This window comes from Thermobia domestica, chromosome 4 (assembly GCF_964235325.1).
Source record: "Thermobia domestica chromosome 4, izTheDome1.hap1.1, whole genome shotgun sequence".
Classification (NCBI taxonomy): domain Eukaryota; kingdom Metazoa; phylum Arthropoda; class Insecta; order Zygentoma; family Lepismatidae; genus Thermobia; species Thermobia domestica.
The window spans coordinates 332,892,935-332,916,582 of record NC_137457.1 but is presented as its reverse complement, the minus strand read 5'-3'; the positions used below and the strand labels follow the sequence as shown (position 1 = coordinate 332,916,582).

General features: G+C 35.7%; 1 protein-coding gene across 3 annotated transcripts in view; it reads left to right on the top strand.

Moving 5' to 3' along the window:
• The first annotated feature begins 2,101 nt into the window (after positions 1 to 2,101).
• Positions 2,102 to 23,648, top strand: part of LOC145684465 (uncharacterized) — a 47,148-nt gene continuing 25,601 nt past the window's right edge. For 2 of the 3 annotated variants that reach the window (XM_081756889.1, XM_081756888.1), the window contains exon 1: positions 2,102 to 2,676. In XM_081756889.1, the coding sequence (XP_081613015.1) occupies positions 2,345 to 2,676 (332 nt within the window). In that variant the 5' untranslated portion in view covers positions 2,102 to 2,344. The remainder of the gene's footprint in view (positions 2,677 to 23,648) is intronic. The other variant, XM_081756890.1, reaches the window with a different exon arrangement.

The following is a 23,648-nucleotide window of genomic DNA, read 5'->3' as shown; positions in this document are numbered from 1 at the left end:
AAATTTAAGGGGGTGATTGTAGGTACCCTTGCCGAAATTTAGGGGGTGGGTAATGTACCCTGCCAAATTTTAGAGGGGGTGATCCTAAGTCCCCCTAGGTCATTGACCCTGGGCCAATGTCATTGACCCTGGGCCAATGTCATTGACCTTTGACCTATGACGTCACTGTGAGTCATTCGGGCCAACGCCGGTCCCTACTACTACTGTAATGAATTTCTTGTTGGAAAATAAATTATGTACAGTGGCGGATCCATGAAAATATTTTGAGGTGGGCTTCACTCACAAGTGCTTCGCTTTTTTTAGAAGTCACTGGACTTTCGGGAGAGCTTGAAGCTTATATGCATAGGAATGTGTAACATTAGATATTTTAGAAAAGAAATCATATAATTTCTGTGGCCTTCAGTATGAAAGTCCCAAATCCGGTAAATCTTCCACTGATTAGCTACGGTTAATATTCTTTGACATAAGGAATATCCAAGGCAAATCAGATAAGGGGGATTTGTGTGTGTGTGTGTTTCTGAGTCGGCATTTTTCTGGGACATATGCTAAACTATTAGAATATGGCCCCTGTGCCGGTACCAGAAAATACATAATTTTCTTTACAAATATTGTTAATCGATAAGTATCGATTGGTAAGTATCTACAAAGGCACCATCGTTCCAATATCAATATTTGTAGACTGCATGCAGTTTTATGTAGAAAGTAAAATGTAGAAATACTGAAAGAAAAACATTGCACAGAAACGTTATGTTCGTATGTGTAACATACCTTTTTGTATGTTGTGCAATCTAACCCCACTTATGGGGTTATCTTGAACCAAAGTTTATATTTTAATACTATGTTCATACTGAATGTTTACAAATGAACTTCTACTAATGTTTTCCTTATATGTATATACCTAGCTATTACATATTTAAAATACAGTGTTCTTTAAAACATCACGTTTGTAAGTTACATGCGATTTTCTTTAAATTTCTTAAAACTTGTGCGAAGTAACCCTGTCATAGGGTAGTGCTTCTGAGCCAGGTGATGACGTAACAAAGAAAAAAATTTGTCTTCAATCATAAATGAGAGGGTGTATCGTAATTAGGGCAATATTTAGGACCTGTTGAACAGAACAAATTCTAGTTTAGAATAAGGAACGCCAGACAGATCTTTATATGCTAACTTTTCACGTTCTTGATCTACCTTGGGGGGCTTCACTTGTGTTAACTATGGGTAGAATGAAGTGGAAAATTGTGATTGGTAACCTGGGAAAGACAGGTAATTAATTGATTCTGACAAAATGAATAGGAACTCTGATCTTATATATTACCTTGATGTTTCCCGGTTTTTAGTTTACTATATCTAGCAACCCTAATGTGGACAGACTCTCGAGAAAGTCTAACTTTTTTTTAGATTTAAATGATAGATTATTCTTAAAACATGTTACATAATAAGAAAGTTAGCATCACCCTTTACAAATCTTTTAAAATCACACTAAAAGCAACCTCTCCATAGTGTACAGTGTTTTGCGTTGCATTTCATACCACACTACTCTACCACCGACGGTTGTTACAGGTAAAACTCCTAGGAAAGTTAACCAATATGTTTGATGTTTTGGTGCTGCGTAGTGTTTCTTTAAATCTTTGATCTAGAACTGATCTCCATGCTCACTCGCATCCTTAAGAAAATTTCAAGCTCGTTCAAGTAACGAAAAGACTTCGTAGTGCGTATTATCATTCCGTGGCGTTATTTGGAGGAATGGGGTCAAGTGGAATTTCGTTCACATATACACTACATTTATATATCTCTTCTTTATATGCTGCTCGTTCATACATTCACTACGTCCTTTAGAATTTTCATAAATTCATTATACTATTGCCTTTCTTTTACTTTCGTCAATCTCGGTATTTCATTGTTTTTTATTGTCCAACCTTCTCTCTCGATTTTTACGGTTTCTTCTTCTGATTGTAACTTTTGTTTTTCCATATTGTGATTTATTCTTCTGGACACTTTAGTTTTTTATTTTAGAAATCATTCTTATGATGTTCCCATAATATACCTTTACAGTTAATTCCTCCATGTTTTTAAGTAAGAGATTTCTTATGATACCTAATATAATATGGTAGAAGAAGAAGAAGAAGAAGAAGAAAATTTGAAGATGGTGTATTCTAGTTTATTTACCTACAGTTAGCAATTTATTTTATTACAATATGTACGTATGGTTGACTGCAAGGATGGTTTCACCTATTTTCTTTCTTCTGTGAACTGTCATGTATAGCATTTCATTAAGATTGCTTGAGTAAACAAATGTAGTATAAGTGTGAGCTCATGGCGGCAGGTGAAACATCTGGGAAGTTGGATGTGTAAACAAGATATTGATAATGGAATTGATCTGAGAGATTTACTCAAAGGAAAAGGTTGGACATATCCAATGATGGCAGACAACAGAAAATTAATATCACGTACAGATAGAGTAGAGCAAACCATGACGAAGGGTGAAGCTATGAGTTCTTCCGATGTGGAATTAAACGTATACTATATTGGGAAATCAGAACCTGCCGTTGAAGAAGATTCTTCAAATGAAAGTGATTTCGAAACCCTTACAATTACAGTGGCTCAAGAGACTTGCTCGTTCTATTCCACTGACTACGAACATGTGACAAAAAATTTTAATTCACTTGCCCCAGAAAGGTAACATTTATTTTTCCATATAATATATATATTTTGGCATATATATATTTTTCATATTGGTAATACGGGATAATTTCCGAATACACATTTTTTACGTTTTAAGGTTAGGTTAGAGCTTTGTATTTTTTTTTTTTTTTTTTTTTTTTTTTTTTAGCAACGTATGCACTAAATGAGGAGGTTCATTTCTGCTTGCAGATTGACTTGAGGAGGGCTCTATATAAATACAGTGTAGATGTATGCCATGAAAACTACAGTACATAAAACACGAACTAGGTAGCCGGGAAAATAGGACGAATGCTATCTAACGCAGTGTGGATAGTAGCACAGAAGGGTGTCCCTAGTGATGGTCAGTGCGAATATTCCCGGTGGGAAGGAAAATAAAAAATGGGGATAATCACGGGTTTTCTTCGCTAGCATATAAATTCCCGGGAAGGAATTTATTTCCATTTCTTTATTTCATCTTCCAAATTATAAGAACCGTATGACTAATTACTTTACTTTCATTTATTATGATTTACTTCTAGGCTTTAAATAATTTGGATGTTAAAAAAATGTTGACTGTACTTTATATAACTTATCATATGATTAATTAGTTCCATTTCCATTTGCACTAAAAGTAGCAAAGTACTAATTTACAAATGACGAAAATGAACCAGTTTGTAAAGTAATGTAGAAATAGAGGTGAAGTACAATTAATACACCCCGAACCATCGTTAGTAATAAACGTCGGTCTGTCTCCTGTCTGCCTCGAATTTCTGAAGAGGTTCTCGGAGTTCTCTTACATGTGAGTTAACGCATGAAGCTGCGAAAAATGTGTAGAAAGGAAGGTTTTGTGTGGCAATGTTACGTGAAAAATTATAATAATAAGTCAGTGTCTTGCAAATATTGTGAACATAAATATGTATGCGCAAATATTGATAAATTGGTGAGACATGTATCTCCTAGCAGTTACCGAATCTAATTTCTTTATAACATTTAAAAATTTAATATGTTTATAATATCAGTAGCAGAGCAAAGTTTAGAAAATGCGCTTACTTATATATTTAAACTCTTTAACGGTGTAAAAAAATGTAGACTTACTATACAATTTTGGTCGACCACAATTTTTTCCACATATTTACTTTCATACAACATATCGTAAGTGAATATACATTTATGCATACTCTAAGTATAATAAAATTTAATTAATGTAACATAGTACCGTTCAGTATATACCTTTTAAACAGTCTTCTGAAGACAATTGTAATAATATACTGGGATTTAAAAAAAAAAACGAATTTAACTTTGAAATCATAATATAGTAATTGAATGCAATTTTCTTTGTGATTATACATAAACTCCCAGAAAAATTTCCATTTTGGGAATATTCCCAAAAAATATCTTCCGGGAATTTACCCATCACTAGATGGCCCAAACGGTAGTGAGCTGGTGCGTCCGTAGGAAGAAAGCGCGTAGGCGACAAGGGGTATACGCATAAGCGAGGATAGCAGAAGAGATAGTTAGACACAATAGTTTCACTGTCACTCAAAATTAATTTCGGTATGCTGTGCACTGACTGTAATTACTTAAATTCACTTTCTCATTCTTTCATGAGAAATGTTTCACATCCTACTTTACCTGTAAACTTTTTTCTTTCTTTCTTTCTGTATCTCTCGTTTTGTTTTTGTTTTTGGTAAAACCGTCTGCTCGAGTGAACCCTATCTGGTAAGTTTACAGGTAGAATGCAATACTTCACTAAAAACAGCAAGTTAGGATAGATATCTGTAAATTAAAATCGTAATCTATACATAGGAAGTGACACGGCGTACATAGATAATCTAAAATACGAGTGATCGATATGACCTTTATCATGTAGTTTGATAAATAATGTTCATAATTCGCCCACTCGTGTAGGTATTTACAATAAGAGTGCAGTATAATAGTGCTTTATATACATAGTCCTCTTTAAAAGAATAGGTAACGCTCATAAATAGAGGTAAATTTTAAAATAATTGCTTCAGTCTGTCTTCTTCCGCATCGAAAACAGTTTTCCTTTATTTTTTCCGATAGTGTTATTCATTGTCAAGAGATGGCGTCGAAATAATAATATCAACACGTGACTCAGTATTGTTCCATCACGTAAATGATTAATAGTGTGAAAACAAATCGTGTGTAATTTACTTCCTATTGCTTCTGTTTGCTTAAGTTCTTGTTGAACTGTTGTTACGTCACTTCGTATTGTGACTTAATTTTGTATTAATTGTGATGTTAAGTTTCCAAAAATTTTTATTGTTTATAGTGAGGAGTTGATATGATTTTACCTTCCCTTTCAGCAGCGAGGGTATATGACACCGTGACCTACTGATTAACGTGAAATCCGAAACATATGAACTCCATTCGGGAATCGAATCCCAGTCTCCCACACCAAATGCGCGTACGATAAACGCTTAGCCCCGAAGGGGCTCCTATAGTGAAAAGTTGCTTTAGAGTGATATGACTTAATTAAATTAAAAACTCGTTACCGTAAATGTGAGGTAAGTTTCAAGTCGAAGGTTAGAGGCCTGTATACTTTCCGGAGTAATTGGTTGGTTAATGTATTAAAGTCTTTTCAGTGTGAGTCTGCTTTTCGTAAAGTATATATACATCTATACGGAACAGCATCGAGGATTTTCTGACAGCCCGTGTGTGCATTAATAGTTATCAAATAATCAATAACACTAAAATTCTTGAAAGTACATGTGACAATTCTTTACCTATGACCACGCTGATGCATAGAACTGTTGGAAGTATTGTAATGAGGGTCGCAAGTGGAATTCGGGGAAAAAAAAAGTTGTCTTGTCTTGGCTTCTGTTTGCTTCCGAACTTGAGAAATGTTTAATTGATTTGGTTGCTGAATCTTTTTCCTTCAACGTTCAGAAACTCAAACTTATTTTGTTGGTAAACCATACTTTCTTATGGGACCCAAACGGGAACATTGTAGTAGAAAGTTTCGAATAATGTTGCTATTTTCACTGGTAGCTTCTCATTTTAGAAAGTGTACATTTACTACGAAGGGCATTGCACTCCGCCCTAAATACGATCCTATATATTTATTTATATTCGAGAACTCAAATTTACTTGTGCAGCTTATTTTTTATTTTAATTTTCTGTGCGTTATTTTGAAAGAAGTCAGGGTACGTTTTTACTTTGGGTAGGACACCCACTCAAACCAACCTAACTTAATCTATTCTACCCTAGTTAAAGCTAACCTAAACTAACCTCATTTAATCCAATCTAATCTAACGTAACCTAAACTAACCTAACTTAGCCTAATATACTTTAAATTTAGCAGAGATACTTCTACAGAAACAGGTTTCAGTCATAGTTCCAGTCAAATTATAATCTTACCACAATCGTAAAATTTCCTCAACATGAATTTCGTTTTTTTGTCAAGAACAGTTGTTGACTCGAGTAATTCTTGCAGTAGTATTTGTAATGGCTGTTGAAGAATATAAGAGCTGTAGTGGTCCTAAAATTGTAATGGAGAAAGACGAGTTGAAGTTTGGTAAGATAAAGTTAGTTTAGAGTTTAATGGGCTTGTCCCCTTTAAATGTGGATTCTTTTTTAAAAGATAATTTGTTAATTGCGTTGTAGATGGAGTGTACTTTGTAATCTTCATGTCCGGGGTCAAAGGTTACAATACGCTAGAGACCTGCACGGGCCGGGCTTGGGCGGGCCGACTCTGCTATTTCTTTGGGCCGGGCCGGGCTTGGGCGGGCCGACACTGTTATTTCTTTGGGCCGGGCCGGGGTTGGGCTGGACGACACTGATTTCTCTTCAGGTCGGGCCGGGCTGAGGCCGATCAATTGCAATTCTTTAATAATTATTGACTTTCGTTAAACGATAATTGGAATAAAGCCAAACGTTGAAGAAGTGTGTCCGTGAAAAATGTTACAAAGGATGCAATAGCTATTTACAGTTTGTGTTGCTTAGCGGCTCCAATTTCACTATAGAGGATTGCAGGCATTATGCGGTAAATTGAGCTCTGACATTGACCTTCACTGAACTCAAAATATAACAAGAAGGGGTGGGAATGTTTTGCGTGTCGCTAAACAATATTGCCATCTTCACTTTATGCTAAAAATCAATTAAGTTAGATTTTTGTTACAGGGAATGGAGTTTTTGTTCTCTCGATAACAGGCAAAGTTCTAGGAGGCAATGGTACCATTCGGGAGGCAAGCGTCAGGTTGTGAACCAGAGTTTAGAAAATGTTTCTGAGGGTTAGGTCAAATTTAGTACTAAATTTTGAGAAAGTTTGGGGCTCGAGCTAATTTTAAAAAAAATATCGGGCCTGGGTCGGGCAAAAAACTTTTAAAATTTATCGGCCCCGGGCCGGGCTTGGGCCAAGAATTTTAAAAAACTTATCGGGCCGGGCTCGGGCCGAAAATCTCCAAAACTTTTCGGGCCCGGGCTGGACCGGGTCTAGGTACGTTCGGGCCGGATTGGGCTCGGGCCGAAAAATTCGGCCCGTGCAGGTCTCTACAATACGCCTCCATTGGGAAGAATATCTAGAGCATTGTGTTCAAGCAGATGAGTGCCTCGTAAATTGTAGCCCTTAGATAAACGTTATAATACAAGCTTAAGTTCCTTTTCATATGTGTATTGAAAAGAATATCTTGTTTATATTTTGTGGTTTTTCTTTTTAATCTTTTTTTTAACTTTCCTTTAAATATTTTGTTATTGAGAATGTTTTTATTTTAATAATGGAGATGCCTTGATCTGGAATATTGTTCTATAGCACAATAATATGGCCCAATGGCTACAGTACGGGACTTTATATACTTCACACGAAATAGCACCCGAATATTTCTGAAATTAAAATGTGAAATGTCTTACAGTCGAACAAAAATATGGCTGTTAGTGGTTTCGTATAGTGTTGTAAAAAAAACGGTTTTTTTCTGTGAAGATTTTTTTCAATAAAAAACGTCGTTCTTTTTCATGTTTTTTTTTTAAATCTCTGTTTTTTTTTCTGGCAACTATTATTTATTGATTTATGTTGCAGATTATTGAAATAATCAACAGAACTTGAGTCGAAGCTCTCGTAAATTACAAATCGTTTGTTTCTTTGTACCTATACGAGCAAAATTGTGTGATTATTCCTTTCGGCCCCAGGTCATTTTTGGCGTTTTCCTATATTTCCTGTTAGTGACTTATTGTTCAAAAACTATTTATTCGATTGATATAATTAAGGTCTTGTCTCTTTAGAAAATGGATGTGGCTATTTTTTAGCGTAAGTTGCATTGCAGTGTTGCCAACGGGTGGAAAATTATTGAGGGAAATGCAGGGGTGAAAATTTACAAAAAATTCCCTAACCGAATTTCAAAATTTTTTGTATCTAGCACCACTGGTGCTTTATAGGTTCAAGTCACCTAAACAAATCTTTGGTGTGTTGACAAGGTACAGTGAAATCCTGAAGTCGCTGGCTTCCATTCAAAGAGGGGAAAGAAAAAATTCTGTCATACACAAGAAATTTTGACACTTTTTACGCTTCAGAAGTAAAAATCAAATATGCCGGGGTACATCTTCTCTAATTATCATATTGAAACTTTTTATGGTGCGTTCTGTAGGGCAAAAAGGAAGCTTTCAGGTAGTGGTACGTTTGTATCAATGTAGCCAGTAAGAGGGTAATAATACAGGGGAAAAGGGAAATTTTCCGAATTTTTCACTTAAAGCGAGAATTAAATTGTTTTGGCTGGAAACGCTGCCATCAGACAGACGAAAACTATCTGAAAATAAACCGTAGTACTCCAAGAATATATACTACAAGTATCATGGCGATCTATAACAAAGTAAGCATGTAATTAAAAAAAAAATCTCATTCTACCTCAGAAATTCACCATTTTCTTACCATTTCCAGAACATGGTTTATTATAAACCTCAACTGTACTTCCCCTTATTATTCTAGTGAAACTTTTTATGGTGCGCTGTGCAGGCTAAGAATGAGGCTGTTAGACGCTGGTACGTTTGTTCGAATGTAGCCAACAAGAAGGAAATAATAGAAATAAATAGAGAATTTTTTTCCAAAATTTGCCCCTAAAATCTGGAATTAAAATTTTCTGTAGCTGGCAACACTACTATCAGACACACACAAACTATCTTAAAATAAGCTTTGGTATCCCTCTAATATATCCTACAAGTATTGTGACGATATCTAATGAAGTAAGCATATCAATAAAAAATATCACATTCTACCTTTGAAAAAATCACAGTTATTTTTCCAATTAGAGAACAAGGTCTACTGTAAACCTCAACTGTACTTCCCCTAATTATCCTATTGAAATTTTCTATAGTGCGTTGTGTAGAGCAAAGACGAGACTTCCAGATACTGGTACGTTTGTTCCGATATAGCCAACAAGAGGGAAATAATAGAGACAAAACATATATTTTTTCCAAAATTTCCCCCTAAAATCTGGAATTAAAATTTTCTGTAGCTGGCAACACTGCTACCAGACAGACGCAAACTATCTTAAATTAAACATTGGTACACCACTAATATAGCCTACAAGTATTATGGCGATATTTAAGGAACAAAGCTTCTTATTATCAAACATATATTACGGTAAACAGAAAAGTAAGGAAAAACTAGAAAAATCAAGGGTTACAACCTAAATACGAATTTTTTGTGCGCCCCCTAATTACCCCATTGTAACGATCTGTACTTGCGTTTGTTAAGTAAGGACAAATGTTCGTTTGGCGTAAGTTAACTTGCACTCGGACGTATAGGTACAGATTTATAAAGAAAAATGTCTAATTTGTTGCCCAAATATAGGAGAATTTTAATTTCCTTAATTGGCAACCCTGAGCGCAGGCCCGTCCAATTGATGTCAACAGTTAGATATCCATCCGAGGTATCTACCTGGCAAGTCTTAAGGATGTCTTACTACAACGATGGAAGCTACAGGGAAAAAAGAAGTAAAGAAAATTCGAAATTAGAAAATTGTCGAATTTTTGACTTAAGTGAAATTTGAGAAGGAAATTCTCGACACCAGAATAAAAAGAAATTAATGTGATAAACTATAGTCCAATCATATTTTGAAAGAATAATATCCCGATATCTTAATTAGTGTCCACACAAGAGCGGATTAAACAAGTGACACACCCGTGTGTGCCACTTCGGCCACCTGGGCCGCCGAGTATACATTTGATTACATTTTTTTGACTACTAACTCGTGTTGTTGTTGGAGTTATAGTGTCGACTAATAATAATATCGTTGTAAACAATAACTCTATAAGGAAAATTTTCTCTCCCTTTTACATATTAGTACCAACACTGTTGGTGAGAAATGCAGGGTGTTTCAAAATAAATTTTGGGGTTTTAAGTCTTCGTAGTACTTATTACATTTTACGTACAATTATAAGCAATGCATCAAGTAAAAGAGCACCTCAAACAGTCTTTGCTACAAGTGTTCAATGTGAGATTCATTCGTCACACGGCACACATCTAGTCGATAGGCGAGAAAGGCTCATAAACATTCCGCCATATGACACAAAACACATTCAATTTAGGGGAGTCTCGTTTCAACTGTACCATCTCCTGAGGATTTGCTGACGACCAGATGTAAACATTATGAGTGTTCACATTAGCTCTTAGGTGAAAGGTCGATTTATCACTGAAGACGACACTAGCCAGGAAATCTTCATTGTTATGCAGGAGTATTTCACTTGCGAAATTGGCACGTAAACCGTAGTCTGTAGGCTTTAGACCTGCAGCAACTGCAAACGATAAAGACGTAGTTGCGTCTCCTTGATATTCTTTACACAGACGGTTGCACTATACAGATTCAGTGTTTATTAAAACAAAAAGCTTTCTGCTCTCTAGTATCCATCCTTGGTACTTGCTCTTTCTAACAGCAGACAGAAGAAACAATGCATGTACATGCGTGCGTACAAAACTGTTTGAGTTGCTCTTTCATTTGATATAATATTTATAATTGTAGGTTAATTGTAATAGATACTACAAAGTTTCAAAACCTTAATATTAATTTTGAAACACCCTGCATTACTTCAAATTGAGTCGTCCTATATTCATGTCTTTTATATACATATCATCGGGGCCGGTCCTAGTCAATTTGTCGCCTCGTGCAATGGCATAATTTGCCGCCTCCCCCTTTCTCCAGAAAAAGCAGATCTTAAAAGTCATAATTTTAAGTATGCTACTCCAGCATGAACAACAAAGGTGAGGGCAAGTGCAGTTGCACTCAGAAAGGCTTAAATACTTACAAAAAATGCAATCCCGTTGTGTCTGTTTTTTTTTTCTTTAAATATTAATCTATTATGTTAGTGAAAGATAAAGCAAACACACCTGCAGAAGAAAGATGGTAATCCTTTTTATAGAATTCACTATCGAGCTTCAATCTCAATGTATCAGTTTCCAATTCCAGTGCAACTAGCTCTTTTATCTTTGTTTCTTGATTTTTCTTCTACATCTTCTAACATTTTTTTTAAAAAAAAAACTTGTTTCTATCTTCAATGATAAGGAACTTGTTTCTGACAAAAACAAGACTAGTTTCATACCAAAACTGTGATAACTTACTAAATGGAACAGATATGCACTACTATTCGAGAATTGAATTCTTGCATTTGACAACAATCAAGCAATTTGTGCTCGGATTTATTCGACCATTTGCTTCAGCATTGTCAATGTGGCCTTAAATAATGCAACCTAAACATAATTTATGATTGTAGTATTCAAATATGTCAGCTTAGTAAATGTAACTACCATCATCATGAAGTCTATTTCCAACAAGAAATATTTAATTTAAATAATATACTTATGACAGATTTTGCCGGACCATCCAAGCTTGCCGCTCCACGCAAATGCACGTGTTGCATATATGGTAGAGCCGGCTCTGCATATCATATATATCTAGTCGACAAATTATTTAAATATGACATTTAGAAAAATACTATTAGGCAAATTAGTATTAATTTTTCCATTTAGACAAGTTATTGGAATTTCATACTGTTCGTGACATTATTTTCGTACTTCTTAAAGGCCTGCTTTCACGAAAAAACAAAATTTCATTTCTACTTTTATTTCTTAGTTGATATTGATGAAACCCGAATTGTTAATAGGTATGGTATTTATGTAAATTGTAAAATATTTGTAGCGTATCAGTATCTAGCGTTTAATTTATGTTGCACTTTACGATGATTACACCTACATAAAAATATTTCATACTTAAATAGACGTAAGATACATTACAAATGACTATTTGAAAAAAAAACGAAATTTAGAAAAAAAACAAGAGGCAATGTTTTTTTTTTTAAAAAACGTAAATTTCTGAAATAATACAAACCGTTTTTTTCTATTTACAACACTAGTTTCATATAAAATTTGTTTTGAACGGAGAGCAAGAACTTTCCCGGAAGATCCCCAAGAACATTAGCGGAACACAAGCTAACACAGAATTCGGATTAAAAATAAAAATAATCTCCGTCACACACCATTAATTAAAGGAAAATAGTCATAAACCTTATGGATATGATGCTTTGTGTGTTTAAAGTTTATGTCTTTTCGGTATACCACTTCACAGATGTACTTAGATTTGATGTACTTTAATGTAATTTTATCGAACACAGGGCAGTTTGGAAGATTGTGTGTTGCAGATTTAACCTTTTGGATCGTACTCTTAGTAACGTAACGTTTTAAAACAATATTTCACGAATTTCTCATTTAAAGAAATTTCTTATGTAAAGTCATTATTTTTTTTAAAAAAAAATTGACGTATTCCTACGATTACACTGTGAAATAAGGTAGTGGGGAAATAAGGTATTTTGAGTGACTGGGAGAGGATGAAATGTATAAAAAAATCACAATTAAACGTTATTACTATCGAATCTTTTTCTCTCGGTCTTCCTGAGACGAGTAGTGTCGAGTCGACAAGTAGTAGTTCATCCTTCATCTTCCTGCAGTAGAAGATGAAAGGCAATGGATAATAAAATGATCAAAATGGCTGAGATTGTTGTCGATTTCACAATTTTTCGGGTCGGTAAGCTGATTGGTGACATCCCCAATGACAGATGATCCCAAGTTGAGTTAGGAGCGTGCAAATCGAATTGTCCAGAACGGGCCAGCTCTTGAATATTTAGATACGTATTTTTTCATTTTGTGTATTTATTTATTTGACAAGTACATGTCAGTTGCACTGGAAATGACATGGGGAACAGAGAAACAGACAGAAGGAGGGAAGGATTTTACCTTAAAAAAATGTGAGGAAAAGATTTTTTTTAAAAAAAGCAGGGAAATTTGAAGAAATGTAAAATGAGGTGATATCTCTGGAACGTCAGAGGAAGCAAAGGCGTATTACGATGACAGTAGTAAATAAGAGTAGGAAGGTAGTTTACGATAGAAATGAAGTCTTAAGATGTAAAGAATAATTTGAGTACTTATGTAAGGGTAGGTATAGATTGTGTGGTCTACATATTGAAGTACAAAACGAAGTATCCCATGGTGATAAAAGACTTCCTATTCTTGCGAATGAGATTGAAAAAATATTTACTTATTTCAGAAGACAAGCAAATGGCTAATTGAATGGAAAGGTAACCGGAACACATAATATACCAATCGAATTCATTAAGAAAATTGGATCAAGGGCAGGAAAGAATTGCTCCGACCCTGGAATGAAGTATGTGAAATTGGACAGTAGTCGAAACACTTCATGAAAACGATCTTAATACTGATGGCTAAGAAATCGAACCCAGAGAGATGTGAAGATTGAAATGAAATGAAATCTTTGAGTTTTACGTCTCATGGTTATGCCAGTTAGGCTAAAGGAGACGGTGATTATGAGAAATGAATGAAATGATGAAATGAAGAAAGTGGGAGGAAATGGGAGAACCCCGAGAAAACCCACGCACACGGTGTTTGTCCACCACAAAGTTCACTTGGCGGGAGCAGGGTTTGAACCCGGGACCCCAAACACCAGAGGTGAGTGCTCTACCACTGAGCCACCGCGGCCCCAAGAGATGTGAAGATTATTGAACAATTAGTCTTAAATCGCATGCAACAAAAGTTTTGCTTCAAATATTGAAGAAAAGGTTCTATGAAAGAACAATTAAGACAGTTGAGGAAAAACAGTTCTGTTTCCTGATTGTGAGAGGTGAAGATGCAATAGATGTAATTAGATTCTGAAGTGTGGTAGGTAAAAAGTTTACAGATATAGGGAAAGTAGTGTGTGTTTTACTTATTGGAACCTGTTGAAGTTTGAATAGTTCTGATTTCCGAAGGTGGTTGGGTTGAAATAGAAAGATTGCACACTCATAAGAAACTTCCGTATAAACCAGCAATTAAGTGTTAGAACAAGGAAAAAAAAAATGCCATACTAGAAATGGAATTGTAAGAAAAGTACATCATCAATGCTGTCTCTAACCAACATTATCTAAAATCTACCTTAAAAAAAAGTGACGAACAGGTGTGAAGAAGAACCTACATAATAAAGACACATTTCAATAAAAAGTAAATTATAGATATATAGGGTTTGCAGATAAAGCACTTTCTCCGAGAGCAGAAAAAATCACAAACATGTTAGCAAAACTTGGAGTGTTGTAGAGAATAAGGGTCAAAAATAAATGTTAGAAATACAAAAGCCTTGGGGGTTAGAACAAAGTGGGTGGTGTCAAATACACAAGTAATAGTCGTGTCATTATACCTCAAAATTTTGTGATTATTTTTTTTTTAAAAAAAAGCTTATAAGCATAAGACTTTGAGATTAGATGCTTTGGGTTGTATTGAACAACATACTAAAACTTCCCAAAAATCACAAGTGTGTTACGGCCGCCATTTTGAAAAATGGCCGCCATAACAAATTCAATCTTTTAAAGTTGTCATTAATAAGGGAAATACCTTATAGGCATGGACTATGTGAATAGATGCATTTTGTGGTAGTAAAAGACATGCTGAAATCTTCCCAAAAGCGCAAGTGTGCCATGGCTGCCATATTGAAATCTGTACGTCGTAATATTAAATAATTAGAAGCTGTTATGAGTTCTTTATACATATCGATCTAGCTATAATGAATAAAATTCAGAAACCCTGTTGTACTACCTCGGACATATAGCACTATGACAGCCATCTTATTTGTTTAGATCCTCAAGGGTACTGATACATTTTTGTTCTCATCAGCATCAGTGAAAATTAAATTTTACACAAATGTGTTATACATATATACCAATTCCAACAATCTTTCCAGTTTCTGTGCAATTATTATTTGAAAATATATACCTTACAAAATTTTTATTAGAAATAAAATAAATGAAAAGCAAAAGATGATTCTACGAATAAGACAAATGCAATCAAATTATGTCAATCACCACTTTAGTCCATATTTTCCTCGTGATCAGAAATAGATCACTGCTTTAGCCTTATTCATACAGAAAAATCCTTGACAGTTTTGACATAGCAGAACACAACAAACCCGAGTTTTTACAATAACATTTATTATAAATGTAGATCGACATGAAATAAGCTTTAACAACTGTGGAGTTGCTGGACTCCTTGTTATCGGCACTGGAGGCAAGACATTTCCGTACCTTACCCACCCCCAGTCGGTTGGGTTCAATTTATTGTTTTTCCATACCTGGACCTGAAGGTACACACGATACGAATGTTGGGCAGCTGCGTCACTTGTAGGAGGTAGTGAACAAAGGTAAAACGTCATGTTGTAAGGTTGTTTGGATATCGTTATTATACCTGTAGTACCGTAGATTGTCTAATGCTTGTTGTCCACCACCATAAAAGTGTAGTAAAAATTTTCTCATCCTTTGTATATCTGCACTCGTGTTGCCAAAGGGTTAATAAATACTAATATATTCTCCTTCCATTTTGCCTGTTACGCTGCTATTTTTCTGTATGAGGTGTAATGCCTTTTTTAACCCTATTTATATAACGCCGAAGTTGTGTCACATCCCGTAGCTGCGTGAAGCAAAACAAATGCCTTACATGTTTTTCCCAACAGTGATTTCTGGCGCAGAATAGAGAATACCTTCGGTTTCTGTTGACTGGATGCTGGGCAAAGAAACCAGATTATATCACTTTAACTTGACAAAGATGTTAATAGGACAGTTAAATCTGTATCACGACTGAAAACATCTACTGATGATATTGTGCTTACCATCTGTATAGTAGTTGATACAATGAGTGTATCAGCATTTGCATAAGCAATGCGAACATCTGTGTTGTATGACTTGCTGCGACTAGCTAGAAGTTCGATAAATGATGCTTTGTTCTTGTTATTTGCTAGGAAATCTTCCTGTGATGATGTAGTTACTGCATTTAGATGAAGTTGTATTGCCGATGAGGATCGTCGAGCTGCTCGCCTTTGCTGCTCCCAGCATTTAATTGTAGGTTTTCCTGGATAACCGTCGAGCACAAAGATGCAATTACTGCTAAAGTGGGTTAACAGAAATGAAACGTAGCAGTCAACAACCTGGTCATATGTAGCTGGTCGAGGCTCAGAGTCAAAGCTTGCAGTAAAGATTTAACTCCTTTTCGCAGAAATGCTTCATGAAATAGAAATGGTGGCTTGGGTGTTAGTTCATAAGAAAAACATTCCTTCAAATTTTGTTGGTCTTTCACGACGTACGTAATGCGATGTAATAGTTTCTGAGTGTTGATTACGGTGCTTGTATCTCCCACTTTGACAGCAGATGTGACTGATGCAACAGACTTTACTTTAAATTTTCTCTGTATTTTCACAGAGAAGATTACTTCTTTCTATTGCATGCATGGGTTTCTCATGTTGAGTTTACATTAATCCTGGTAGAAAGGCTTACGATATCATCATTGACCTGTCGAAATGGTTAGTACTCCATTAACCATGCACACATTTTCTCTATATCACGCGAATCGCTAATGTGCCTGCCAGGAGTCTCTACATTGTGTTCGCAACTTGTTTTGAGGTCACGCCTTGAAAGATTCCAAAGATTTGGCGATATCTGTTGCAAGCGAGAGACGAAGTCAAACAGTAGAGTCTGTTCTGTAAGTCCTCTTCCATGCGTAAACCCACCAATTGATTTCATAGGTTTCATGAATGAATGCTCAATTGCCATGGCTGGCCACGTACCACACCAGTATTTTGAAGTTCGTTGAATTGTTAAATATCCCTCATGCGCAAAATGGTCGTAATCTTCTTCACTCATTCGAGACGGTAGTTCGATCTTTTGGAGATATAAATGAGCGCTTTTAGCATATAGATGAAGAAAGGAAGCATCCACATGACCGTATTCAAGTGCAACTGAAAGTCTCCAGTTCTTTCTGCTCTAATACCTAGGTATACTCCACCATCAGGATCACCTTTTGGATATAGTGTTTTAATAGTTTGGCTGTTCGAGTAGATTTAGTAGCTTCAATGCATACTCTTTGGAATTCTTCAACCAAAGACGCTCCCAATTCCGACAACAAAATATCGGTTGATGTTATCCCATTCCGTATTAACATGTCGCTGTGCTCAACTACTTCAAGTGATATATCGCTGTTTAGTGTTGGATATGTTTCAACTAAACATTTAAATAAGCTAACGACTGTTAACAAATGAGCTCTAACGCATAGGGAGAATGCATGGTTCGATATCAATTGTAGAATGGTTCCTCTGACATTTACACATTCCCATAGTTCCTCAATTCCACTTTTACTCATGACGGTTCCTATACTCCCCAAAAAACTCATCAGTAGATAGAATCCTCCGAGCCTGACAATGACGGCAGACAGTGGACTGTCGACGGCAAATCCTTATACTATTTTACATGCTTTAATAAACAGTGGCTTGCAAAAATGTCACAATACAAAATTGATTTCTGCGCTGGGATTCAGATGCTGCGTGCGTACAGCAGTACAGTGTACACCGATGTCAAGTTGGCAGAATCCAAGTGGATGAAAGGCAAGGGTATAACTTTTGATGTCTGCATTCTGTGGATTCTTGTGTGGCTTCAAGCATGTATCTATTCCAGAAAGGCACTGTCGTGTTTGAAAACAGGTAACCAGCCATCCAGAGCAAATGTACGTTAAGTGCTTTTCTGATTACATCTTTCTCAGTGCTTTCCACATAAAGGTCTTCACCTGCACGTTTTCCAGACCAACATGCAATGGTTTCTTATACTAAAATATTTGTATGCTATTCGCTGATGGAGCCAGTGTTTTGTTGGTTTTTACGCGCAGAAGAGTTGGGGAGGAGCTGACTGTATTAGCAGGTGTTACGCACGATAACCCCAAGTATATGTACCGTTGCATGGCCATCTAATGTTTTAGTATTTACATCAGCGTTGTCAAAAACGTACTGCGGGAAGCAATTTCTTCGCAAGTGGCGAGCATGATAAGCAGCAGTATTCACTTGCGTGACAGTTTCGTTGTAGGGGATACACAAATACATGGAATGGAAGGAGATCAATTAGGTAACGTGATTCAAACTTAGAGTAAAGGTAAATAGAGAGAACTAAATGCAAAGGTAACAGGAAGGATCTCGGTCGAAAGATGAGATTATAGTATGCCTTAAAAACGTAACCTCCTTCGATTTATCCGTCTGCTGTTTACTGTTATTTTCTCGTATGACTATCTGTAGAAAACGTTGCAAAGGATCTGGTGCTACATCATGACAACCAGTTTTCATAACATCCAACGATGGATGGTATGTAAGGTCATAAGTCTTTGATCGAATATCCTGAAGCACTATCTCGGCCGGCATTTCGACGATTCTATACCTCTCGTTCTCAAACTTTTTCTTCCTCACATAGCACCATTGCCCGTGCAATATATTGTATGAAGTTCCAAGGAAACGTGATTACCGGAATTTATTCACAAAGGCTCATGTTTAAAAGTTTTCAAACTGATCATAGCTTGAAAATAATTTTCATAATAGATGACCATTTACCTATATAGCGGTCATAGCACATTTCAAACTTTTGATTGCTTTAAGTATGCCTTCTGTTTCATTGCCCCTGAGTGCGTCCATTTGCGAAGTCCCATTCTTGCAAATTCTCTTCTAGTTACAAGTTCATACGAATTTTTCATATTGAGTCGGCCATTTTCTAATATGGCAGCTTTAGCACACCAGTAATTCTTTTCCAACTTTTAATATAGTTTTAACTCTAGCAAAATGCATCTGCAAAGTGAGTTCCATGCTTATAAGTATTTTTTAAACTTATAGCAACTTTAAAACCATTTCTTATCTTGCAGGGGCCATTTTCTAATATGGCGGCCGTAGCACACTTGCGATTCTTGGGGACTTTTAGTATGTTTTTCATTGCAACTTAATACATCTGTTTACAAAGTCCCATGCTTATAAGGATTTTTTCATCTAATTTTGATATTATGACGACTACAAGAGGAAAGAAAATAGAACAGGTGACTATTTTTCGATATCTGAGTATTAGTGATGATCGAAAATTAGAACGTAAAATAAAATCCGAGATACAAATGGCAAAAGAAGCTTTTAAAAGGAAGAATAGTCTATTATGTGGGACATTGAATAAAAAATTGAAAAAAGACTCATATGTTTTGTTGAGATATTACGCTGCTGGAATCAGAAACATGTATATTACGCAAAAGTGATAAAAAGAAATGGAAGCCTGGAAATATTAATACGGAGAAGGAAGAATCAGCTGGATCGACAGGAAAACGAATGACAGTGTGTTAGAAGTTATGGGGGAAAAACACTTTTAGATAGTATTGAGAAGAGAAAGAGAAGCTGGCTGGAATTTTAGCTAAGAAATCTTATCATGAGCAAAGAGTGTATGGTGGCATGAAAGAGAGAAATTAGACGGAGGAGGCTACAATTGATGGATGATATCAAAACAGAATAATCATACGTGAAGGCGATGTGGTTAGCTGAAAACCGAGGATCATAAAAGTTTCTTAGTTATGGCAAAACTCCTGCCAATAATGGGAAAACACATATGATGATTAATCCTCTATCTTAGAATATTAGGCATAAACTTTATTGGTCTCAAGTGTCGCCTTGTATTTTAGGAAGTACATTATAAAATAGAAGTTTGTGCATTAGAATAACGTATGCATATTGTGTAACTATAGTCTTAAATAAACAAGTTCATTAAAAATTATTTATTTTGGAATCGTTTTTCAAGAAAGCATTAAATGAAAATAAATATGTTGGTAATCATAGTCTTTTGAAGAATTGAGGAAATTAATTTATTTCAGTTATATAATAATGAAACAGACAATTTCAAAATAACCTTCCCACAAACAACAAATTAACCCTGTAGTGTCGACAATAACCTTAGGAAAATTTCGCGGCTGTATTTATGGCTATACTTAAATGCTTCTAGATCTTATCAAATAGTATCTCAATTTATTTCAGTTACCTGATGAGAATGATTTGATTTCAACTTATAACCTCTGCGGTTTGGAAGAAGAATCAAAGCATTAATTAAAGGTCCGAATTCAAAGCATGATTGAGCAGGATTAGAGAAAATTTTCAAGGTTAATAACTGTAGTTATTTTTACAATTCTTTAGTTTCTAGAAAAGAGTAACTCATAATTCATTTCTCTCATAGACTACTAATAACTAACTTGAAATCGAAGCTTTCCCCATTTTGTTCCAGAGCAAGGAAATGAGAAATTTAATTTGAGAGTGGACTTGAAATTTAACGAATGGAAAAAAATTCTCGTGGCTTCGACTTAGGGCTATTCTTACATAATTCCAGATTTTATACAGTAAAAGTCACCATTTGTTTCGCTCAGCTAGTAGCGTTAACAGGATGTATTGTATTGTACGCGGCTAGAAGAAAAGCTTCCATTAACGACTTCAGGCTCTAAAAGTATTTGACATTGACTGAGAAGTTTTTGTATCTTGAGCCTTTCATGTCAGTCTTTCTGCATTAAGTGTAATTTGAAATCTTGTCATTTTCATTTGACGTGTTGTTTTGACGTGTGCAATAAATTGCCCTGTATATTCCTAGAAACCAGAAAACAGAATGGCTGTATCTATTTGCAAGGAAAATTTTGAGATTCTGCATTTGAATCTCTGAGAACAATCGCAGCAATATGTCATTTGACATCGTGCTATTGCTACTGAATCATTATCATTAGAATGTAGAGGCATGTAAGAATGTCCCTACGTGCCACTCGGAGCAAATATTTCAATCGTAGCGTTTCAAGCGTATTTCGAAATTGGACGTATTAACGACGGCTGTACTGCTTCTAACTGCGAATAGTGTACTTTCAAATCGTGTCATTTCTTTTATACGAGTGAAGTAAATTGATTTATTATATTCTAAAACCCAAAGGAATGTAAGACTTTCCTTAGGTAGAAGCCATAAAAAAATTCCCAACTATTCTATTTGAAATATGTTTTGAAGTTTGACATGCTAGTGTCGCTTATTTTCCTTCTAACCTCATATTGTATAATCTGATGCCAATTAAAGCGCGTAAATTTTTTAAAGGATCGATAGTATAAATGAAGGTTGAGACGGAGCAGACCATTAAACCAGTTATTATCGTTAATAGTTGAATTACAGAATATATTACTTTGTGAGTACACCCCGTTTTATTTTGAACGTCCACCTAAGTTCCTGGCGCACTTACTCATTCTCTGTTTAGTACGACGGGCAGTGACGACGCCAGCTTTAAGTTCTTAGGGGGGCAAAGGAGGGGCAGATACATTTTCGGGGGGGCGGCTATTTTTCACACCAGAAATGACATTTATTATGTTTACATACTTTAGATTGCATTGTGTATTTCGTTGTTGTTTTTATATTAGACCTATATGATAAACTTATTTCAAGTTAAATTTTTAACTAACAAATAAGTAACGTCTGCAAATGAAATATTTTTCAATGCAACTTTTGAAACCTAAACATAAATTAAATTACTTAAGCGTATGCTACGAGTAACACATTTGTCTAGTACTATATGCTATGTATATATAATTTACGAGGGGCTGCTGCTGAAAATCTCGTTGCCCAACCCAGAAGGAATGTAGGTACTAGGTACAAAGATGAAACTGTAGTTTTGAAAAACATATCTATGTATGTACAAATACAAATTTTCATATTAATAGTGAAATTCTTATTGCTTTCTCAGGCCTCTGAAGTGATTATGTGTGCCCTAAAAAGCGAATTTCACGAACATCCAAATCACAACTGTTTTAAGGTTTTTGTTGAATAAGTGTAAAACGCTTTTCCAGGCCAGACACCCTGAATGAAATTTTCCTGGGTTTTCCTCATTGCCACTAGGCAAATGCCGGGGTGGTACCTAACTTAAAGGTCTCAGACTGCTTCCTTCCTTCTCCAATCCTTTCTTCCTTCCCTTTCCCCGGATAGTGTGCTCACCGAGGGAGTGATCCCTCAAAACGTGACGGGCTAAATGGCCTTAGATGCCGAAAGCCCTGAAATCTAAATCCTAAATCCTCACTTTGTTATACCAAGGATAGTCACCGAAGTAAATTAATGAGGAAATTACTGAAACACTACGATACTCTCCTCCGTTAAATACAGTGGTGAAGGGTGAGTGGCTTAGTTTAAACGTGACGATTTCTCAACAAATTATGCTTTACATCCAGGATGAGTAGAAGCAGTGACTGTTCCCGAAATCATGGATGAAATTTGTGACATTATTCTTTAAAATTGCAGCATTTCAACCAGTGGTGGATATAGCCAGGGGTCGGGGGGCCTAGGCCACCCCAGTAAGTGACAAAAATAATTTAAGCTATTGTTTATATACTTTTTGAAGTGTATAGTAAACTCACGATATACTTATTACAGTCTGAGGTCTGGTTGCAAGCCCCTTCTATAGTTTTTACCATCTGAGCAAAACTTGTGTCAGAGATTGTGGCCATTTCTTTCGAACGCGTCGGTAGCATAGTTCAGAATGGCTTGGGTATGTGCAAGTTCTCGACATAAAGGGTTCCACAAAAAATGTGTCAGGAGAATAAAAGAATGACGACATTAAGAGAAATCTTCCTCCAATATGACTGTAATTCTGATCGTTTCGCTCACGAATAGTAACCATGGACGAAATATGGTTGTACCACTATGATCCTGAAACGAAACAACAGTCACTGGATTAGTAGCACTTAATACTCCCTCGCTCCACGAAGTTCAAGACACAGAAGTAGGTTGAGAAACTGTTTGCAACATTCTCCTGGGATAAGTATGGAGTCGTACTCATAGACTACCTCCGCAACGGTCAGATATTAATCCAGAATCTCTACATTACTCACATAACTGAAAAAAATTCGAAGTTCAACACCACGGAAAATGAAAAGAAAGAAATTCTGTTCCTTCAGGAGAATACACCTGTTCATCAAGCCCCTGCGAACACAATTGGCATTGCATAATCTAGGATTTCAATGTCTAGATCATCATCCTTGTTCCCCAGATTTAGCTCCGTTTAACTATTGCCTGTACTTATTTTTCAACTTAAATAACACTTGAAAGCACGCAATTTTAGATCTGATAAGTAGTGCAAGGAAGTCTCCAGATTTTCTTAACTTTTCTGCAAAAACTGGAGCACTGTATAAGGTAGTATATTGACTCTCGGGGGAAGTGTAGAAGAAGTAAAACTTCACCATTCCACGTGCACTCCTTCTGGGTTGAGCTACTAATTTTTCAGCAGCTCGTACATTTCTAGTCAATATGGTAAACGTCACGTCAGTACTTTGAAACAAAATGAGTAAGGGAGCAGTAATGTATACCAATTACTAACTAAAGATCAGCACTCTGACAATACCTTTTTTTTTTGGGGGGAGCTAAATAAATAATCAATTTAATTCCACACATTTATTATTATTATCATTTGCGGGTAGGAAAAACAGAACTCTTTTTATCCCCTTCAAAAAATTAAGCCCTGGTAGTTGCAAACTAAGCTGTTATAAGCACATCCTCTGAATATTGAAAGCCGAGAATAATGTTTCAGGAAATAGAAGTATAGAACCTTTAAATAAAACAAAATATGAAACTGAAAATTTCAAATCTTGATAAATACAAACAAGTTATTACATATT